The 20,175-nt window shown below is 38.2% G+C and overlaps 1 protein-coding gene and 1 pseudogene across 7 annotated transcripts in view; one reads left to right on the top strand and one right to left on the bottom strand.

Annotated features, from left to right (window-relative positions):
• The window catches only part of B3GNTL1 (UDP-GlcNAc:betaGal beta-1,3-N-acetylglucosaminyltransferase like 1), a 94,001-nt gene that overhangs the window by 36,386 nt on the left and 37,440 nt on the right, over positions 1-20,175 (bottom strand). For 5 of the 7 annotated variants that reach the window (XM_072640890.1, XM_072640896.1, XM_072640893.1 and 2 more), the window contains 2 exons: positions 15,855-15,950; positions 2,915-3,039 (listed from right to left, as the gene is read on the bottom strand). In XM_072640890.1, coding sequence (XP_072496991.1) covers positions 2,915-3,039; positions 15,855-15,950 — 221 coding nt within the window. Of the gene's footprint in view, positions 1-686; positions 889-2,914; positions 3,040-15,854; positions 15,951-20,175 lie in introns of all 7 variants that reach the window. The other 2 variants (XM_072640892.1, XM_072640891.1) reach the window with 1 other exon arrangement.
• On the top strand, positions 9,096-10,265 carry LOC140525467 (fructose-bisphosphate aldolase A pseudogene; annotated as a pseudogene).

Raw genomic sequence — 20,175 nt, 5'->3', positions numbered from 1 at the left:
TGGCTAATTCTGCTTTTTAAAGTCTCCTTCTCCTCATTGGCTTTTTGGACCTCTTTTTTCCAATTGAGTTAGCCTCTTTTTAAAGCTGTTATTTTCCTCAGCATTTTTTTAGTTCTCCTTTAGTAAGCCACTAACTTGTTTTTCAAGCTCTTCTATTGCCTGAGCCCAGTTTAAGTTCCCTTTGGAGGCCTTGGAGGCAGGGCCTTGACTTCCTCTGACAGCATGCCCCATTCTTCTTCATCTGAAAGGATGAGGGGAGACACCTGTTCCCCAAGAAAGTAACTTTCTATGGTCTTACTTTTTTTCCCCTTTTTTGGGTATTTTCCCAGCCAGTTATTTGACTTCTGAGTTTCCTCTCCACAACCACCTCACCTCCAGTTCTGACAAGGCAGCACTGCGGACTGAGATTCAGATGAGCTGCTGCACTTCCTAAGGGGCTTTGGGGGGGGGCAGGGCCACTATTCAGTGTGAGATTAAGATCAGCTGTTCAGGGGAGGGCAGGACCACCACACAGGGTGAAGTTCCCTTAGGGGCTTTACTATTAGGCCTTCAACAATGGATGTGGGCTACTGCCTGCCTTGGGAGCCCCTGTCCGCTGCTGCCTCCACTGCTTCCACCTGAGGAGGCCTGAGTTATGGGGACACCCTGCTCCCTTCTTGGCCAGCCTGAAAAACCCTCTCACTGACCTTTAGCACTTGTGGGTTGAGGGATCTGTACTGCCGCTAGTGATTCTGTCCCTGAAGCCTGGTCAGTTGAGCTCCTTCTGGTGCCACGTGGTCAAGGCTGGGCTGTGCTTTGCTCCAGTGTGACAGACCTTTCCCGTTGGCCTTCCAGGTCTCCCTGGGCTGGAAATCTCCTCCACTCTGTTGTTCTGTGGCTTCTGCTGCTCTACAATTTGTTGAGAGTGCTTCTTTACAGGTATTTTATGGGCTGTGAGGTAAGAGCTAGTGTATGTGTGTCTTTCTACTCTGCCATCTTGGCTCTGCCTTCCCCCCCCCCACATTGGTAATTTCAACATGAGATTCTGCATAGTGCAGTCAATGTTGCTAATATATCTGAAGATACGTTACATTATTTGAATTCTACTCAATAATGTTCACTGCCATTTTCCAGTGTTTCAGTATAAGATATAGGCTGATGTTCTTTGTAAATTATATTAAGCTTAATAGTCCTTATTAATTTTTATAACTCCATAATGAGTAGAGACTATGATGAATGATGAAAGTGTTTTAAGAAAAATGAAGGAAATCAGTTAGCTTGTTGCTAGATATTTTGAATCACTGCAAACCAATATATTATTTAATAATAATAATATATATTTATCATTATCTTTTCCTTACAAAAATATCTGAAGCTTTAGATAATCCTATTAGAGAAAAATAATTAATTTTGTATTATTATAGTTACTTATTTAAAAACAAGTAAAATGTTATAAATATAACTTATAGTATGAAGAATTCCCAAGGATTCCAAGAAATTCTAATTTTTCAAAATCAGATCCCAAAGATCTGGTAATCTGTCAGGAAATTAAGAACACTAGGTCAGGACCTCCAATCAGATGTTTTATAGCTACTATTTTTAGAGCACCACTTAATAAATATCACTGTTAAAAGCTAATTATGCCAATTTGCTTGTTGCTAAGAAGAAGCACATTTGGTGTGCCATAATTTTATGAGTGAGTACCTAAAAGGTACCTACCTGAGCCTGGAGGTAGCAGTTACTCTCTGGCTACCAACCTTCAAGTGTGTATGCAGATAGGAGGAATATTATACAGCGAACGTTATGCAGTTTGAGGAATCACTACATTTTTACAGCTCATAGTGATGTGTTAAATAGTTTCCACTGCTTCTGTCATCCCTAAACCCAGGCTCCTCAAAAATAAGCGATGTAATCTCTAGTGGCAATGACCTGGTTTCATGCTATCTTCCCCCTTAGACTTGAATGCCAAGCTAAGGAGTTAGTTTTGAGTGCAGAAGGGAACCACTAAAAGTTTTTGAGCAGTGTAGTCACAAGATGGAAGTGGTGTTTTAGAAAGAAAACTAGTGACAGTGTATTGAGGATCATAAGAGGAAAAGCTAGAGGCAAGAAAATTAATTTGGAGATTATCACGATGAAGACAAGATTTGGACCCTACCTCTGCTATACTTGGGCAAACTAATTTCTGTGGGGCTCAGTTTCCTCATTTTTACAATGGGAGATTAGAGAATCTGAACCAGGTAATTTTCCATATTTCTTCCAGTTTTAAATATGTGATCCTAAATTATGAATGCCTGACAAATAGTACTGGAAATAGTACTGGTAGAAAGGATGGAAGAGCCCTGGTATCTGATTGAATATAGGAAAATTCATAGATTTTAGAGTTGGAAGAGACCTCATTTTCCAGAGTTTTAAAAGGCCAGAAAGCTGAAGTAGCTTACTCAAGATGACTACATTAGTATGAGAATCAGGGATAGAAGCTATCTTCTTCCAAGTTCCTCCCACTACATCATGATAAAAATGGTGTATGTCAATAGACTAAAGACAGCATCACAATATTATAGAAATCTAGCAATTAGAGCACAAAGAGATCTTAGAGACATGGGGATTTTCACATTCTAGAAGGTTTTGAACGGAAATTAGAAAAAGTACATCATGAATATCTGTTAAATTACAATGAATTTACATATTTTACAAAAGAAGTATATGGTTTGAAAATGAGGAAAAAGGGACTGAAAAAATTTCAAATAGAGTAATTTGTGGCTATCAGGCAAAGTTATACCAAGTATTTCTGGGTCTTGAATTTGGGTACCATATTTAAAACTAAGCCAATAAAAGCTCAAATTCTGGGCACATCTCCAACAGAGTTGCTAAATATATATAGGTCCCTAAATCTGTTCCTGATTTTCACCTTATCACAAAAAGATAACTTACTTACTCTAGGACTGAGTGTGTTGCTCCATGTGGATGGTATCGATAGATGAGAAGGCACTGTTCAACCAGAAAGACTCCACCACCCTTTCGGAGATGATGATAAAAGAACAACAAGTCCTCAGGCACACCCTATAAGAGAGAGAAAAGTCACTGGCAGTTTTCAATATTTCCATCTGAAGTCTAGAGTGGAGAAATTTGTAGTATTTGATTGTTCCAAGTAGGGATTATAAGTAATACTAAAGTCCAAGGAATACATAAAAACAGCCAGTTTTTTCCTATTTTAATCACAGATGCTTACATTTGTTTAAAAAAAGTTTCAAGTAACATTTCCTTTTCTAATATTTATTATGAAATAGTTATGCTATAAATAACTGTAGATTACAATCATTCCACATCTCTTCATCTTATACATTTTTTTTCTGCATCTCTCTTTAAATCCTTCACAGGTGTCAGAGTTCATGAACAGCATGTACTCTGAGATCTTTTGCAATTCTAAATCTATGGAATTTAATGATACTCTCAACCAACCCAATGAAGGCCCAATAACTAGGAATTACTTATAATAGCTTTATCCTTTTAGTCATACATTTAAAACAAGCCTATAACTTTTCTCTTAAACTAGAAAACATGCTCCAGGTGATTGAGTTGTGATAGGACAAACCATCTATTGTCTTTTTAACAGACCCCCAAACTTGCAGAAGACAGCCAAGTCTTGCTTGTAACTGAAGGATGAGGAACGAGAGAACAATTCCCCCTTAATTCTCCCCCATCAAGAGACACAAGAAGACTTGTAGTAAATAGTGCACAAGGCACTCCTGGTGAGAAACACACAACATCTACTGAGCATGCCTACAACAAAGCAAGATTACAAAACACCACCTAGGTCACAAAAACATGGCAGGTCAGGAAGTTGAGGACTGTGCTATAAGCCCAAGAGATTCAAATTTGAAACTGCTGATCACCTGCTTTCATCAAGAGATTTCACTGTTGCTCTGTTTGGACTCATTCCCAAGTAGTTGGCACACTTCCACACTGTCCTACATTCATTCTTTATCCATGTAATATTCAACTCCCAGCTGCCAAAGAATAAAACCCCTACCTCAACCTCAACTGTCCATTCCCTTATTCCTATCCCTCTTCAACCCTAACCCCACAATGTTCCAGACCAGAAATATCAGCCTCTTCCAGCCCCATGGAATGCCTGCTCCATAAATGGCAAGCTTTCTTTCATCTTACACAACTTTCATTTTCATCTTCTGGCACTCACTGAGATTTGGTCTGCTTTTTAAAAATATATTTATTTATTTATTTATTTATTTATTTATTTATTTATTTTTAGTTTTCAACAAGAAAACTTCCACAAGATTTTGAGTTCCAAATGTTCTCCCCATCTCTCCCCTCCACCCACCCCAAGACAGCATGCATTCTGATTAGCATTTCCTCCAATCTGCCTCCCTTCTATCACATCCCTCCCTTCTCTTATCCCCATTCCCTCTATTTTCTTCTAGAGTAAGATAGATTTCTATACCCCACTGCCTGTATATCTTATTTCCCAGTTGCATGTAAAAACAATTTTTAACAGTCATTTTTAAAATTTTGAATTCCAACTTCTCTCCCTTCCTCCCTCCCCACTAATCCCCACTGGAAAGGCAAGCAATTCAATATAGGTTATACATGTGTAGTTATGCAAAATACTTCCAAAACAGTCATATTGTTAAAGATTAACTAAATTTCTCTTCATCCTATCCTGTCCCCCATTTATTCTATCCCTCTTTTGATCCTATCCCTCCTCAAATATTCTAATTACCTAATTACCCCCTCCTATTTGCCCCCTTTCTATCATTCTCCCAGCTCCCACTTATCCTTTTCCCCTCTATTTTTCTGTAGTGTAAGATAGATTTTCATACCAAATTGAGTGTGCATGTTATTCCCTCCTTAATTCAAATTCAACTAGAGTAAGATTCACTCTTTCCCCCTTACCTTCCCCTCTTCTCCTCCACTGAAAAAGCTTTCTCTTGCCTCTTTCATATGAGATAATTTGCCCCTTTCTATTTCACTCTTTCTCATCTCAATATATTCCTTTCTCATCCCTTAATTTTATTTTTTAGATATCTTCCCTTCATATTCAACTCACCCTGTGCCCTCTGTCTATATGCATGTAATTCCTCCAACTACTCTAATACTGAGAAAAGCCTCAAGAGTTACAAATATGATCTTTCCACATAGAAATGTAAATAGTTCAACTTTAGTAAGTCCCTTATGACTTCTCTTTCCTGTTTACCTTTTCATGCTTCTTTTGATTCTTTTTGAAAGTCAAATTTTCTATTCAGTTCTAGTCATTCCAACAAGAATGTTTCAAAGTCCTCTATTTCATTGAATGACAATTTTTTCCCCTGAAGTATTATACTCAGTTTTGCTGGGTAAGTGATTCTTGGCTTTAATCCTAGCTCCCTTGACCTCTGGAACAACATCATGCTCCAAGCCCTCTTATCCCTTAATGTAGATGCTGCTAAACTTGTGTTATCCTGATTGTATTTCCACAATACTCAAATTGTTTTTTTCTTGCTGCTTGCAATATTTTCTCCTTGACCTGGGAGCTCTGGAATTAGGCTACAATATTCCTAGGAGTTTTGCTTTTGTAATCTCTTTCAGAAGGTGATCAGTGGATTCTTTTAGTATTATTTTACCCTCTGCTTGTACAATACCAGGGCAGTTTTCCTTGATAATTTCTTGAAAGATGATATCTAGGCTCTTTTTTTGATCATGGCTTTCAGGTAGTCCAATAATTTTTAAATTGTCTCTCCTGGATCTATTTTCCAGGTCAGTTGTTTTTCCAATGAGGCATTTCACATTGCCTGCTATTTTTCATTCCTTTGGCTTTGTCTTATAATTTCTTGATTTTTCATTAAGTCATTAGCTTCCATCTGCTCCATTCTAATCTTTAAAGAATTATTTTCTTCAGCGAGCTTTTGGATCTCCTTTTCCATCTGGCCAATTCTGCTTTTTAAGGCATTCTTCTCCTCATTGGCTTTTTGGATCTTTTGCCATCTGGGTTAGTCTATTTTTTAAAGTGTTATTTTCATCAGCATTTTTGGGGTCTCCTTAAGCAAGCAGTTGACTCCTTTTTCATGATATTCTTGCATCCCTCTCATTTCTCTTCCCGATTTTTGCTCTACTTCTCTTACTTGATTTTCAAAATCCTTTTTGAGCTCTTTCATGGACTGAGACCAATTCATATTTTTCTTGGAGGCTTTGGATGTAGGAGCTTTGACTTTGTTGTCTTCTGGTTGCATACTTTGGTCTTCCTTGTCACCAAAGTAAGACTCTATACTCTGATAATTTTCCTGGTTTTTACTCATTTTTCCAGTTATTTACTTGAATTTTGAGCTCTTTGTCAAGGTAGTTCTTTGCTTCCAGTGGGGTAAGGGGTGTACCGTCAGCTGCTCAATTCCTCCTCAATCCGTGGGCCTAGAACTCCAGAAAGTCTCTGCCACTGCCATTGCCCCTGCTGCTGCCATGGGCTCCTCTTCTGTGGGCTCCACCAGCCCCTCCACTGCCCTAGGGCTAGGTTCTGACCACTCTACTCTCTCACACTGGTCCCACACTTTTTTCCACTGACTTTCTAATTTGTCATTGGCGTTTTGGTCTCATGAAATCTGAAAACCCCCACATATGCCCAAGATTCAGTCCCCTCCAAGGCCTGCTCAGGTCCCATGTGTATGTGGTCCACACTGGACTGTGCTCTGCTCCCAGGGTGATGTGATAGATATTTCCTGCCGACCTTCCAGGCTGTATTGCACTGGAGATTTACTTCATTCCATCATTCTGTGGGTTCTGCAGCTCCAGAAGTTGTTTAGAGTCATTTTAAACATGTATTTGGCTGAGTTTGGGGGAAGAGCATTAGCAAGTCCCTGCCTTTTACTCCGCCATATTGGCTCCACCCCCTTGGTTTGCTTTTGATGTCAATCCTCAGCAACTGTGTGTTTAACTTTTGCCACTTCACGCATTCATGTGCTTTTATTAGCAATCTCATTTTCACTTCTGTGGCAGTTATACACATTCACATCTATGCACGGTAGAGAGAAAAATGTGAGGTGCAATGCACACAAGTTTGTAGTGACTGGTATCCAGTGCTTTACTGGTCATGTTCACCCTAGCACTGTACAGAGCTCTCCATGAATTTAGAGTGTCAGAGGTGATGTTGAGACCTCACTGGTCTCACTGTCTTCTGATAGCAGCAACTAAAGTCCCAGTAACCATTTCTGTGGTTTTCAGAGAGCAACCAAAGTACAGTTACCCTTTCCACATTGCAGGGGCAAGAGCCATGGCACTCCCATTCCACTCTGGAAAATCCACACAAAAATTTTTGGCCCTCTCTTTGTGCCAGAGAAGTCTGAATTTGTTTTTTTCTTTTATGAGGTGCTTACAGTACCTTATTGTAAAATTTGGGTTAAGTTTTGGTCATAGGTTCTATATTGTCTGCTGGTCTTCATATGTCACATGAAGCTTCCACAAAACTCCCCCCAAATTCCCATTTAATTTCTTATGCCAACCCATGATATATCAAAATCGTAAAGAAGAAAGTCCTGATGTGGAAGGGATAACTGTAAAGATATTTACAGCAGTATAGTAGTATTTGAAATCAATGGGGCTTTTTAATTGAGATGTTAGCACAAAATGTCACAGAATTCTAGGGAATTGCTAGCTAGAAAAAATGTTTTGCGTGTTACCAATTTTATTTTGTATACTGCATATTACGGGCTATTTCATGGCTACTATGTTAGGAAAAGGGCATATCAGCAGAATTAATATTTTGTTATAAAGAATTATATGTAGAAAAATGTAATTTTGATATGGTTTGAGGTACTGGGAACCCCCAAATGAAACAGAACAGGGTGGGTCTTCCTCAAAAGAATTCGGCCACTCCAGCCTTCTTTCAGAGTGGTAGAATTCTTTCGAGGCAGACCTGCCCTATACCACTGCATTTTAGGGTTCCCAGCACCCCAAACAGCATCATATTTGGATCCTGTTACAGGGAACTGCCTGACCCCCTCAAGCCCTTCTCTAGATAAGACCAAAAGGTATGTAAGCCTCCCCTCTCTCTGTATCCCTTTCTTGCTCTACAGTTGGGGTCACTCTCCAAGCACCTAGGAAGACTTAGAGGTGCTTTTTGGGTCTGATATTCTTAGGTTCCATTTGGGTCAGATGGTTACAAGGCTGTTTCAGACCCTGGCACACCTTCTGCCACATAGGGGATGCCCTATCTGGAAGTATATGTGCAATTCTCTCAAATCTCTAGAATGCTAGGGAACTGAGAAAACTGGATGTGCTTTTTGGTTTCCTGAGGTTTATTTCCCTCTACACCCTGGTACCCTCATTCACAGAAAGACTCCCCATCCTCAACTTTGTGCCTGCAGGATCGCACTTCTCTTCCAGACTCATGGCTACTGGATCCTCTCAGCCAGACTCAGAGGGACTTCCCCAAGATTTGCCCCTAGATTAGAACTGAAAAAAAGCTCAGTCTCCAAGACCTTGGAAAGGAAAGCTTTGTTCATGGCCTCAATACGATCTAGAGGATCAAAAAAAAAAAATTCCCATTTGTGCAGGAGATTTCTGACAAGCCTCTCTGAGCTTTCAGATTTTCCACATAATTATCTGTATCATCCTGTATGTTCTATGTTTGTCTCTGTGTGGTGGGAGTGTCCATGTGTAATCTGACATCCTGTAAGGTTTAAAATGAAACCAGCTAGTAAGGGAAGCTTTTAAGGGCTGTAGCTGAACTTCTCTTGGAATGCCTCCTTCTCTTTCTCTGCCCCTATCCCTCCCTCCCTGATTGCAGCAGTCTCAGAGAAGCACAAGGATGAGAAAGAAAAATACTTTATTTTTTAGGTTACATGATTGATAAAGGCAAAAAGAAGAGGGTAAGAGAAATCTCAGATCAGAATTAGAAAGGAATGAGATATGTGAAGTTTTAAAGGAGTTTTAATCAAAGTCCACCAAAGGGATAAGTACATAAAAGGAAAGTCAAGAAAGTTTTAACATGTAGAAATGAGAGGAGCCTGGATAGAAAAAAAGTCATAATCTATTTGTATGAACAGCATGAACAGAGAGAGGGTTTGAGAGTAAATGTTTTGGAAACTTTTGGAAAGAAAAGTTGTTGATTAAAAATTCTCTCTTGGCAGAAGTTTGGTTCTCGATCATAAGAGGTCTGCTTTCTGCCGGAAACTACCAGCCCAGCCAAGGAAAACATGCCTTACCAATACCTAGCATTGACACCAGAGCAAAAGAAAGAACTATCTGATATAGCTCATTGAATTGTTGCTCCAGGCAAGGGAATCTTGGCAGCAGATGAGTCCACTGGTAGCACTGCGAAGTGGCTGCAGTCCATTGGAACTGAGAACATAGAGGAAAATCGGCGCCTCTATAGACAGTTGCTTCTGACAGCAGATGATCTAGTGAACCCCTGTATTGGAGGTGTTATCCTTTTCCATGAGACACTCTACCAGAAAGCTGATGACGGTCATCCCTTCTCCAAAGTCATAGGATAAAGGTGGCACTGTGGGCATCAAGGTGGACAAAGGTGTAGTGCTTCTGGCAGGGACCAATGGTGAGACTACCACCCACGGTCTGGATGGGCTGAGTGAGCGCTGTGCCCAGTATAAGAAGGATGGAGCTGACTTTGCCAAGTGGCGTTGTATACTGAAGATTGGGGATAATACACCTTACTCACTTGCCATCATGGAAAATGCCAATGTGCTGGCCCAATATGCTAGCATTTGCCAGCAGAATGGCATTGTCCCAAACATGGAACCAGAGATCCTTCCTGATGGAGAACATGATCTGAAGCATTGTCAGTATGTCACTGAGAAGGTCCTGGCTGCTGTCTACAAAGCTCTGAGTGACCACCATATCTATCTGGAAGGGACCTTGCTGAAGCCTAACATGGTCACCCCTGGCCATGCCTGTACCCAGAAATATTCACATGAGGAGACTGCAATGGCAACTGTAAATGCCCTTCGCTGGACTGTGCCTCCTGCAGTCACTGGTATCGCCTTCCTCTCTGGGGGTCAGAGTGAAGAGGATGCCTCCATCAACCTCAGTGCCATCAATATTTGCCCCTTGCACAAGCTATGGGCCCTGACCTTCTCTTATGGCTGAGCCCTGCAGGCATCTGCCCTCAAAACCTGGGGTGCAAAGAAGGAAAATGTCAAGGCTGCCCAAGAGGAATATGTTAAGTGGGCCACGGCCAACAGCCAAGCTGCTCAGGCAAGTATACTCCAAGTGGAAAGTCAGGAGCTGCAGCCAGCAAGTCTCTCTTTATCTCTAACCATGCCTACTAACTTAAGTCAAGGCCTTCCACCTGGGTATACCCCAACACTCCAGGCCATCCCTCACAGTCCAGGAAGAGGCTGAGATCCCAGAGCTTTGTGCTGACCTCTCCCATCACTCCTAATTTGGGTGGTATTGTTGCTCTCTGGTGAACCTAGTGACCCCTCCTCAGCCCACTTTTTCCAATAAACAACTATTTAGCAAGGAAAAAAAATTTCTCTCTTTCTCTACATTGGAACTTTGACCAAGTTATGAAGGTGGAAAGACAAAGGAATAAAAGGGGGAACCTTTCCCCCCAGATCAAAAAGAGGCAGGTTGACTAGTATTAAACCATTTCCTGTCTCACATAAGGAGAAAAGCTTCTGTGTAATATGACTCCCACTAGACAGTCGCCTGCAAAATGGGACCAAATCCAGCTTACAAGATTTTTAAAAGAAGCATCTTAAAAGTGAAATCTTGAAGATCTCCAGTACCAGGGAGAAGGAAAGAGACACCAAGTTCTGACTCATCGGTCTAGAAAATTCAATGCCCTACTTTGATGTAGAAGCGAAGAAAGTTTGAATAAAAGTTAAAAAAAAATTCTCAAGATTCTTTTTCCTGTAGTCCTGGCTCTGACCAGGCAAAGGCTACAGTGAAAAGTGAGAACAGCTAAAAAAAACTTAGCAGATTCTGGAGATTTTGAGATTGATCATTAATTAGTTTTGAAACATCTTCTTACAATCCCTGTCACTCCTCTCCCCCCACTTCCTTCCCTTGAATCAAGAGGGTATCTCAGTCTGGGGAATGCAAATAGCCCCATATTTTGCTGCTAACTCCTCACATTCCATATCTAACTAAAAGAAGAGAGTTCTGGAGAATGGTGGGGAATTTGAGTCACTCTCCCCCATCTGGCTAAAGGAAGGCCTGGGGAGGAGCAGCAGCCACATCAGGGGTCTCACTGGTATGTTTAGAAAGCCTGGAAGTATCACTCAGGTTCAGTGCATTCTGTTCACCACCACTGACACCTTCCAGCAGCTGTGTGGAGAGACGAAAGTGAGATGGAGCAAGGCAGTACAAAGAAGCCAGCCAGCCTCTACAATTGGTAAGCCCATCCTTATATGAATAATTTTTATATGATGCCAAAAATAATTTGGCTATCACTTATTATGAAAATGGTAAGATTATTGTTTATTGTTTTAATGCTAAAATCTACAGCTGGTGATTGATTACTGTATGTGTGGAAAGGAGAGGATTAGGTGAAAATCTTATCCAGATTGGTTCTGCCCATTCAGAGCAGTCTTCAGGGCTAGTCAAAAGGCATAGCCTATACAGTAGCTCTAAGGGTAGATGGGGTGGATAGGAAGCCCCTTCTCAGTGTTCCCTTTTTCATTATTTTGTAAATTTCCCAAAAAGCTTGTTTGGGTTATGGAGTTCCTAAACAATGAACTTGGCTTGCTGAAAATTTGCAAATTTATAGAAATGATCTCTAACTTTTACACCAGGACAAATTTAAAATTGAGATGTAAGTCCTGGTCAATTTTTCCCCAAGCAGTGATTAGTGAAACTTGCTGTTTGAGCCAAAAACTCATGGGACCCCAACTGATTTTGAGTTGTCTAATGGATCATAATAATCCATCAATAAAAATAGTCAATAATCCACTATCTGAGAAAAATGCCAGAAGCTATGCAAAAAGAATGTGATACAGGTGGAGGCTTGCAGCTGGAAAAGCTGAGAGGACAATTTTAGCCTCAGTCTAAGATGGGATCCTCTTGGATCAGTTCCTTTGAAAAGGAATGTTACACAACTGGCTATTCCTGAGACTGGTTATGTGGTGAAATCGTTATGGAATGGGTGGAAAACAATTATCTGAATTCTAAGGATGTTTTATCCTGTCATATACTTGGTATAAATCCTGTCCCTGCTTTATCCTTTTATAGCAAATGTCTATAATCAGAGCAAATAGTGAAGCTTGTCAACTGCCTGCTGCATAATTATTATCCCATAAACTAAGGCTGGAATAATAAAATGTGTTTAAGATCTGAGGTGTTCAGCCTAGAATTATAATCTTTTCTATATCCTAAACAACTTAGTAATTGGGTATTGCTATTAATTATTGAAATAAATCAGAAACACCTTCAGTTTGGTTTGGGGGAGAGAATTTCAGTGCAATCAATTTTCGGAGAAGGAGGTAACCTATTTGGCCTACTCATTACTTAAGTATCTTCCCAAGTCTTTTGTTATAATTGGAGTACAAGTCAGTCTCTGACAAATTCATTTGTGTAACTATTGATCCCAGGGGTAGAAAACATCTACCTGCAAAAGTGTTGTTACTTCCCAATAACATCTGGAGAAAAGGTTCATCTTGTCAATCATGTAACCTGAAGTTCTACTGATTTTTTAAAAATCTTTACTATTCAGATCACATATCCATTTTGAAACTGTGAGATGTGGTATAAGATGTTGGAATAAACCTAATTTTTTCCAAACAGTTTTCAATTTTCCAAGAAGTCCTTGTCAAATACTAAGCTCTTTCCTTAGACAATTTATGGTTTGCAAATTATAGAATACTGGATTTTTGGGAACAATTATTTCTGATTTTTCTTATCTAGTCTGTTCCACTGATCTATTTTTCTATTTTTTAACCAGTACCAAAAGGACTTTTAAAAATTTATTTTATTTTTAATTTATGAAATAAAGCAAGCATTTCCATAACACAGTACAATGAAAAAAGATGACTGCACATGAAACTACAAAATCTACTATGCACAGTTTACTATTTCTTTCAAATACACAGCAAAATCATGTTTCTTTTTCCTCTTTTTCTTAGCATTGAATTAATAAATAAAATCAAGAGTGAGTTTTATGAAAAAACAAAGTAAATAATTGGTGAATTTGATTTTTTTTTAAAAAGAGAAAAGCAAATCCCTCATATCAAAAAGGAAAAGAGTGAATATACCACTAACAAAGATGAAATTGAAGCAATTACAAGGAGTTATTTTGCCCAATTATGTGCCAATAAATTTAACAATTTAAGTGAAACAGAATAATATTTACAAAAATACAAACTGTCTAGATTAACAGAAGAAAAAAATAGAATAAATATACCTGTTTTAGAAAAAGAAATTGATCAGGCCATAAATGAACTTCCTAAGAGAAAAGCACCAGGACCAGATGGATGTACAAGTGAATTCTACAAATGATTTTGATGATAACTTTATAACCCAGTCTGAGGTCTGGAAGTGTTATTAGCTTTATTCCTACCTCCTTTTCATTACTTCCCTTGATATTTTACATGTGCAATAAGCAACTGGTGATGCCAGGATATAGCTCAGAGTAAAGACTGGACATGGAAATCATTGACATAGATATAATAGTCAGACTTATGGAGACTGATGAGGTTACTAAGAGAATGTAGAGGTAAAAAGAAGATGACCTAGGAAAGAACTTTGAAGAAACTCACAGTTAAGAGATGTGATATGGATGATGAGCCCCTCAAAGAATAATAACGAAGAATAATTGGTCAGACAGGTAGCAAAACTAGGAGAGGAACAGTATCCAAAAATATATGCCAAGTAGAGCAAATCTCCAGAAGGACTGGTAAATAGTGTCAAATGCAATAGATAGGTTTAGAAAATTAAGACAAAAGACCATTAGGAAAGACAATTATCATAGGTCTATTTCTCTGTTGTCTTTCTCAATGTTTAAATGCATATTCAGCTCATTAATCATTTCTTTTTCATTTTGTAAATGTATGTTTATAGGAATATAATTTTTCCTTTGAGAAACTACCTTACCTGCATTCCGGAAATTTTGGTTATTGTCTAATATCTATCATGATCTTTCAAATAGTTATTGTTTCTACGATTTTTCTTTGACCATACTGTTATTTAGGATTTCATTATTAGGTCTTGGATACAAATCTATTGCTTGAGTTTGTTGAAATGATTATTATTTTTACGTAATGACTTATAATGATAAGTTTACTATTTCTACTTTTTTTTTTTTACATTTGTTTGCAATTTTGTTCCTAATGCATGGTCTAGTTTTGTGCAAATTCCATAAGGTGCTGAAAAATGTGTATATTTTGTACTAGGTCTTTTCAGAAGATCCTACAAATCATTCAGCTCAAAATTAGCTACAACAATTTGTTCCGTTTTATATTTTCCCTTTTTTGCCTTGTTAGACTTCTCTAGTTCAAGGTGATACATTAAAGTATCCTACTATTGCTATCTGAACAACCTATATCTTTTTGTAATTCAGTTAATTTTTTTTTTTTACAAATTCAAAAACTATTGCGTCTAGTTCACATATATTTAAAATTACTTTTGACTTCTCTATTGCTCCTCTTAAAGTATGATGAGATTTCCTAAATTGTTGATATTGTGAATTTCCAGTTTACCTTTAGCTGACAGTATGATTGAAATTTCTTTTTTCTTGGATTCACCTGATGAATGTGTTTTGCCCAGCTTCTTGCTGTCTTTTTTTGCTTTTTTTTTTGACACTGCCTTTGCTTTTTAGTGGCATTTCTTGCATGTAACAGATAATGGTATGTTATTTTCATATCCACTCTGCCACTCTCTTTTCCTATATTGGGCTGTTTAGTCTAATAATATCTGTAGCACTATTCTGAGTTCCTGAGCAAGGGAAGTTTCTGTATTGGAGAGGATATCAACTGACAAGAAAAGGAGTTCAGTCCCAGGCCTGTATTGCCAAAAAATCAATTCTCTGGAGGGAATTTGTTAAATAATGCAGAACAAAGTGATATTCAAATGTCTATCTGACAGTTCTACAAAGTACATAAAATTTTAGTATTGACTTTGAAGAATAAAAACAGTTATATTATTACTTTATCCTAGTACAGTCTTTCTGTTAAGCATTTCTTTTGTACATATGAAATAAATAGCTGTCCCATACCTGACTGATACTGTATATTGTATACCTTTCAAATCCCATTTTATGGAGAGCCTAGACATGAAGCAAAATCTAAACTTTACAATAATTTTCCCTGTGGCACCCTGGTGAGACCACAATGAGCCAAAAGTTTGAGAAGACTGATCTTTACTTAGGTGGCCATGTTCCCAAGCCTGAAGCTGGTTACCATAGGCAAGGGTCCAGAGCAGAGGGGACTCTTAATGGAGAGGGAGAGTACACAGAACCCCAAATCCTTGGATTCAGCAACAAGTTATAGTCGATACAATTGTTATATCTCATTTAAGCAGGCCTCTCAGATCCCCATACCCTGACTTTGAAAAGTCTTTCAATTTCCTTCACCTCTCTGTGTTTTGATTTCCTTATTGGTAAAATGAGGGGCCTAGCCTACATGACAAGAGGCCTCTTCCAGAACTAAATTTGTGATCCTAAAAAAGTGATTTGTCCAGGGTCATAGAGTTAATAAGTGGCTGAGCTAGCCCTTGAATCCAGGTCTGTCAAGAACTACACTCTTTCCACATTATGTTATACTAGACACATACCCTACCAGAAAGTGAAAAAGTAGCAGGGGAAATGAAATGAAATTGTCATCTAGAGGATGATCAAGTAGAAACTAAGCTGGGGAATATAAAACTTTCATTGTAGTACAAAATTCTTTTTTAACCAAAAGCATTCGATGAGGCATTTTCTTCTTTTAGGAACTTACCTTACCACTCTCATCAAATTTTCCAACTTGGGAAAACCATTCTTGGGAGCAGAACCAGGTAGGCATGATCACTGTTGGTCCATAAGAAGTAAACACCTATGAAACATGGTTAACATTAAGAAAACTAATGAAGGAGTTTCATAATATATGTTTACACATATATATGTATGTATGTATTTATATATATATATATATGTACACAAACTCATATAGAGACTTTCAATCAATAGGCATCTGTTTTGTACCTACTATGTGCCAGGCACTGGGGACATGAAGACAAAAATGAAATCACATTTGCTCTCAAGAATCTTACATTCAAATAGGCAGTATCATTAGCATCCATTTCTTGCAAGAACATTTCAGAAAAGAAAAAGTGAATTTCAATTGCTCTTTAGGATTACTAGAACTAGAAAGGATTTTAGAGTTACTCAGTCCCTTTCATTTTACCTATATAAACTACAAAGCATTTTGTAAATGTGAACATGAGAAAATTGAGGTCCAGAAAGATAGGAATCATTTGCTCAGAGTCACAGAGAAAGTTAGCAGTAGGGCTGGAACTAAAGACTAGGTCATAAGGCTCCTTTTAAAATGATAATAATAATCCCAGTTTTAAGAAACATATAGGGATTAGACCTGATATAGGTATAGAGAACTCCTAGGAAAGGGAACTTTAATCTATATAGGGTGGCATCTTCTCTTTCACTTATAGTTTTAGCTGCATAGAGCACTGAGAGATTAAACTTGCTCAGGGTCACAGAACTAGTATGTGTCCAAGGCTGAATTTAAATTCTTCCTTGCTTTAGGATCAGCACTCTATACACTACACCATACTACACACTAGTATAGGCAGAGTTCAGGCTGCACGAAGTCCCTTTTAAATGACAGGTGTAACAAAACAAAAAAGAATCAATACACCTTTTTTTCCAGTAAAGAAAGAAAATTTGGGAAAAGAAAAATGCACATAATCCTTGTCATAGTCCCCTATATTCAGTATCAAAAACTAGCTTAAAATTTTTTTAAAAGAAGAAAATTGCTGTGGCAGGCAACGTGAATATACGCATTTATTTTCTGTCTTTCAAACCATAACCACTTTCATAAGGAATAAATACCAATATGGGCAGATATTATATATAATATGTTTTCTGCCTTAAACATCTCAAACCCAATCAAGTGGTAATAAGAATTTCCAGATACATGACTATTATGAAGCAAATAAAATACTCATCCAAAAAAGGTTTATAGTATACCAGCTGTATCACAGGTAAGCAGCAGAAGTCCTCAAGAAAATCTTTTGCAAACCTTGAAAAGATCCTTTCAGAAAAATAACTTCAGTGTTTTAGATATCCTGAAATGTCAATTTCCTTCTTATTTGAATGTAAGGGAATCAATAGAATGACAGTAGTTGGTCCAATATCACTCTATATTCTCCACAACGTCTTTTGCCCACTGTTGTCACTAGATTCTATTTTTCATTCCTTTTCCTATATCAGTTAACAAATACTTATTGAGGTCACAAAACTTAGCACTGTAATAGAAATACATCCCATTGGTCACCAAGTCCTATTTGTTATTACTCAAATTTGGCCCTTGTTTTGCCATCACCTAGTCCTATCATTTTATACCTGGATTGTTAAAATTCTAATAAAACATGAGCATAAGAGTGACATAGTGGATAGAACAGTCAGGAAGACACGGGTTCAGGTACAATCTATAACCTTGGGGAAATCACTTAACCTCTTAGTGCCCCCAGACAATTATATAAGATAAACGGCAAAGTCCATATCTTCTACCAGTTTTTATCCCCCAGTGCTGAGTACACATTTTTTAGAAAATAAACATTTATTAAGCATATGCCAGGTACTATGCTAAAGACATTACAAAATTAAGTATGCAATAGAGTTAACTCCCTGCTTAAGACTTATTTCATTCATGTACATAGCCTTTCTGAATCACACTCCACAACAATTAGTTCAATTAATTTAATTCCTTCTGCATATATTTTTTATCCCACTCCTCATACATTATAGCATTTGTAAGGGACTTCAAAGATCCTAGACCAACCTTCTTATTTTACAGATGAGAAAACTGAGGTCCAGGGAGGCAAAGTGAGTTGCTCATAGAGTAAGAGTCAGTCATGTAGCCCGGGTTTTCTAATTGTAAATCAGATTCTCTAGTTGTTTCCCTAATTACATTCATCCAATAAGCATTAAGGGACAGAGAGAGAGAGAGAGAGAGATGAATACACATACAAGGTATTCAATAAATACTTTTTGGATTCAACTGTACTGAGTGGTTATTTTAATTGTAAAAGGGATCAAACCATTATCTTTTTAAAAACAGCAGATCTCCTCACCTCTAATGTCATCAGAAAAATTCAACAAACATGTTAAATGCTTCTTACACACAGAATATTGAGCTAAGTGGTGTGAGAAATATAAAGTTTATATAAAAGGTAGTTGGCCTTTTGCAATTTATAGTTTAATAGGTAGATATGACGTATATACAAATAACTATAGAACAGAGCAATACATGTTCAGTAAATAAGAGAGGAGGCAAGATAAGTGCTTTATGAGGTCTGACAAGGAAAAGAAAATTACCAAAGCAAGAGCTCTTAACTTGAAATTCATGGACTTCCAAAAGGTCTGTGGACAGACTTCAAGATTAGGGGGAAGAGAGGAAAGCCTAGTTTGTAAATTTGAATGGAAAAAAACATTAATTTTTCACTAATTGAAAATTAGTATTTTAATTATGAATTTAAAAAGGAATCGTATTCTAAGAATGGGTCCATATGTTTCACCAGAATGTTAAAAGGGTTTCCCATACAAAAAGGTTGGGGAATCCCTGAGCATGGGGAGTCAGAGATGGTTTCAAAATTCAATTCAATAAACATTTATTAAGTGTCTACTATATGACAGGTCCATGATAAGTGCTAGGGATACAAAAAAATGAAAGACAGTCTCCCTGTCCTCAAGTTGCTTACAATCTAATGAGGAAGATAACATGAAAACAAATATATACAAGGCAATGAAATATACAAAGCAAAGATAAATAGGAAATTATTGAAAGAAACAAAGCGCTGGAATTAAGAGGGGTTAGGGAAGGTTTTCTGTAGAAAGTTGGGATTTTAGTTGGGACTTAAAGGAAGCCAGGAAGGCCGGCTATCAGTCAGAGCAAAGGAAGGAGAGGATGACCAGCAAGAACAGCTTGGAGCTGAAAGGTGGAGTTTCTTGTTCATGAAACAGCCAGAAGGCCAGTATTTTTGGATTAAAGAGTACATGTTGAGAAGCAAAGTGTAAGAAGACTGGAAAGGTAAAAGGGGACTAGGTTATAAATGGACCTTGAATGACAAAGAGATCATTTTGTCCTGGAGGCAATAGGAAGTCACTGGAGTTTACTGAGTAGGGAGGTGACATGATCACACTTGCACTTAAGGAATATCATTTTGGTGGCTAAGTGGAGGAAGGACAGGAGTGCAAAAAGATTTGAGGCAGGCAGACCCACCAGCAGGCCATTGCAATAACCCAGGCAAGAGGTGATGAGGGCCTGAACTAGAGAGGTGGCAGTATCAGAGGAGAGAAGGGGGTATATGCAAAAAATGTAGCAAAGGTGAAATTGACAGGCCCTGGCAACAGTTTGGATATGGGCACAGTTGGCATTCAAGTTGGCATTCAGGAACTAAAAAATGGCTTTATGGAAACAAATAGTTCTGACTTCCTTTGACTAAATTTTTCTCCCTTGCTCTTTCTTTTCAGGGTAAAATCCTTTTGATTTGTTTATAAGACTCTGGTTAAACACATTTTTACTTAGACATTCTACAACAGCCAGGAGGACCTCACTCCTATATTTTAAGCCATTGTTTAGAAAACTAGAACCTCTTCTTAGACATCAAATTCTTACCCAGCTTTCATACACCAAAATTCCACATATACCCTCTGAGGTTTTAAATTTCTTACTTAAGGCTTCATAATCTTTAGTAAAGCTTTGCAAATTAATTGTGGCATCATCTTTTTTTTTGCATATGTAAAGCACAAAAAATGGAGTTTAGTAGCAAGCTTGACAAGTCAAAACAAACAAAGTCAAGTGCAAGTCATGTCATCATTTCTTTGATGGCATGGTCTTCTTCAGCAATGAAGGACAAACACAATCCTGCAGCGCAACCCAGGAAGCGCAGAGTGCAGGCAGCACAGCCCAGGAAGCATGGCGCGCAGCCCAACATGGAAGGGACAGGACCCTGAACAGACTTCAATGAGCCACTGACAGTAACCAGTGCCCAGATTGCTCAACCCACAAACAGTTTCAAAGTTCAGTGGGAGGGCCCCTT

Source organism: Notamacropus eugenii, chromosome 2, assembly GCF_028372415.1.
Source record: "Notamacropus eugenii isolate mMacEug1 chromosome 2, mMacEug1.pri_v2, whole genome shotgun sequence".
Taxonomy (NCBI): domain Eukaryota; kingdom Metazoa; phylum Chordata; class Mammalia; order Diprotodontia; family Macropodidae; genus Notamacropus; species Notamacropus eugenii.
This window is presented reverse-complemented; position numbering and strand designations above follow the sequence as displayed.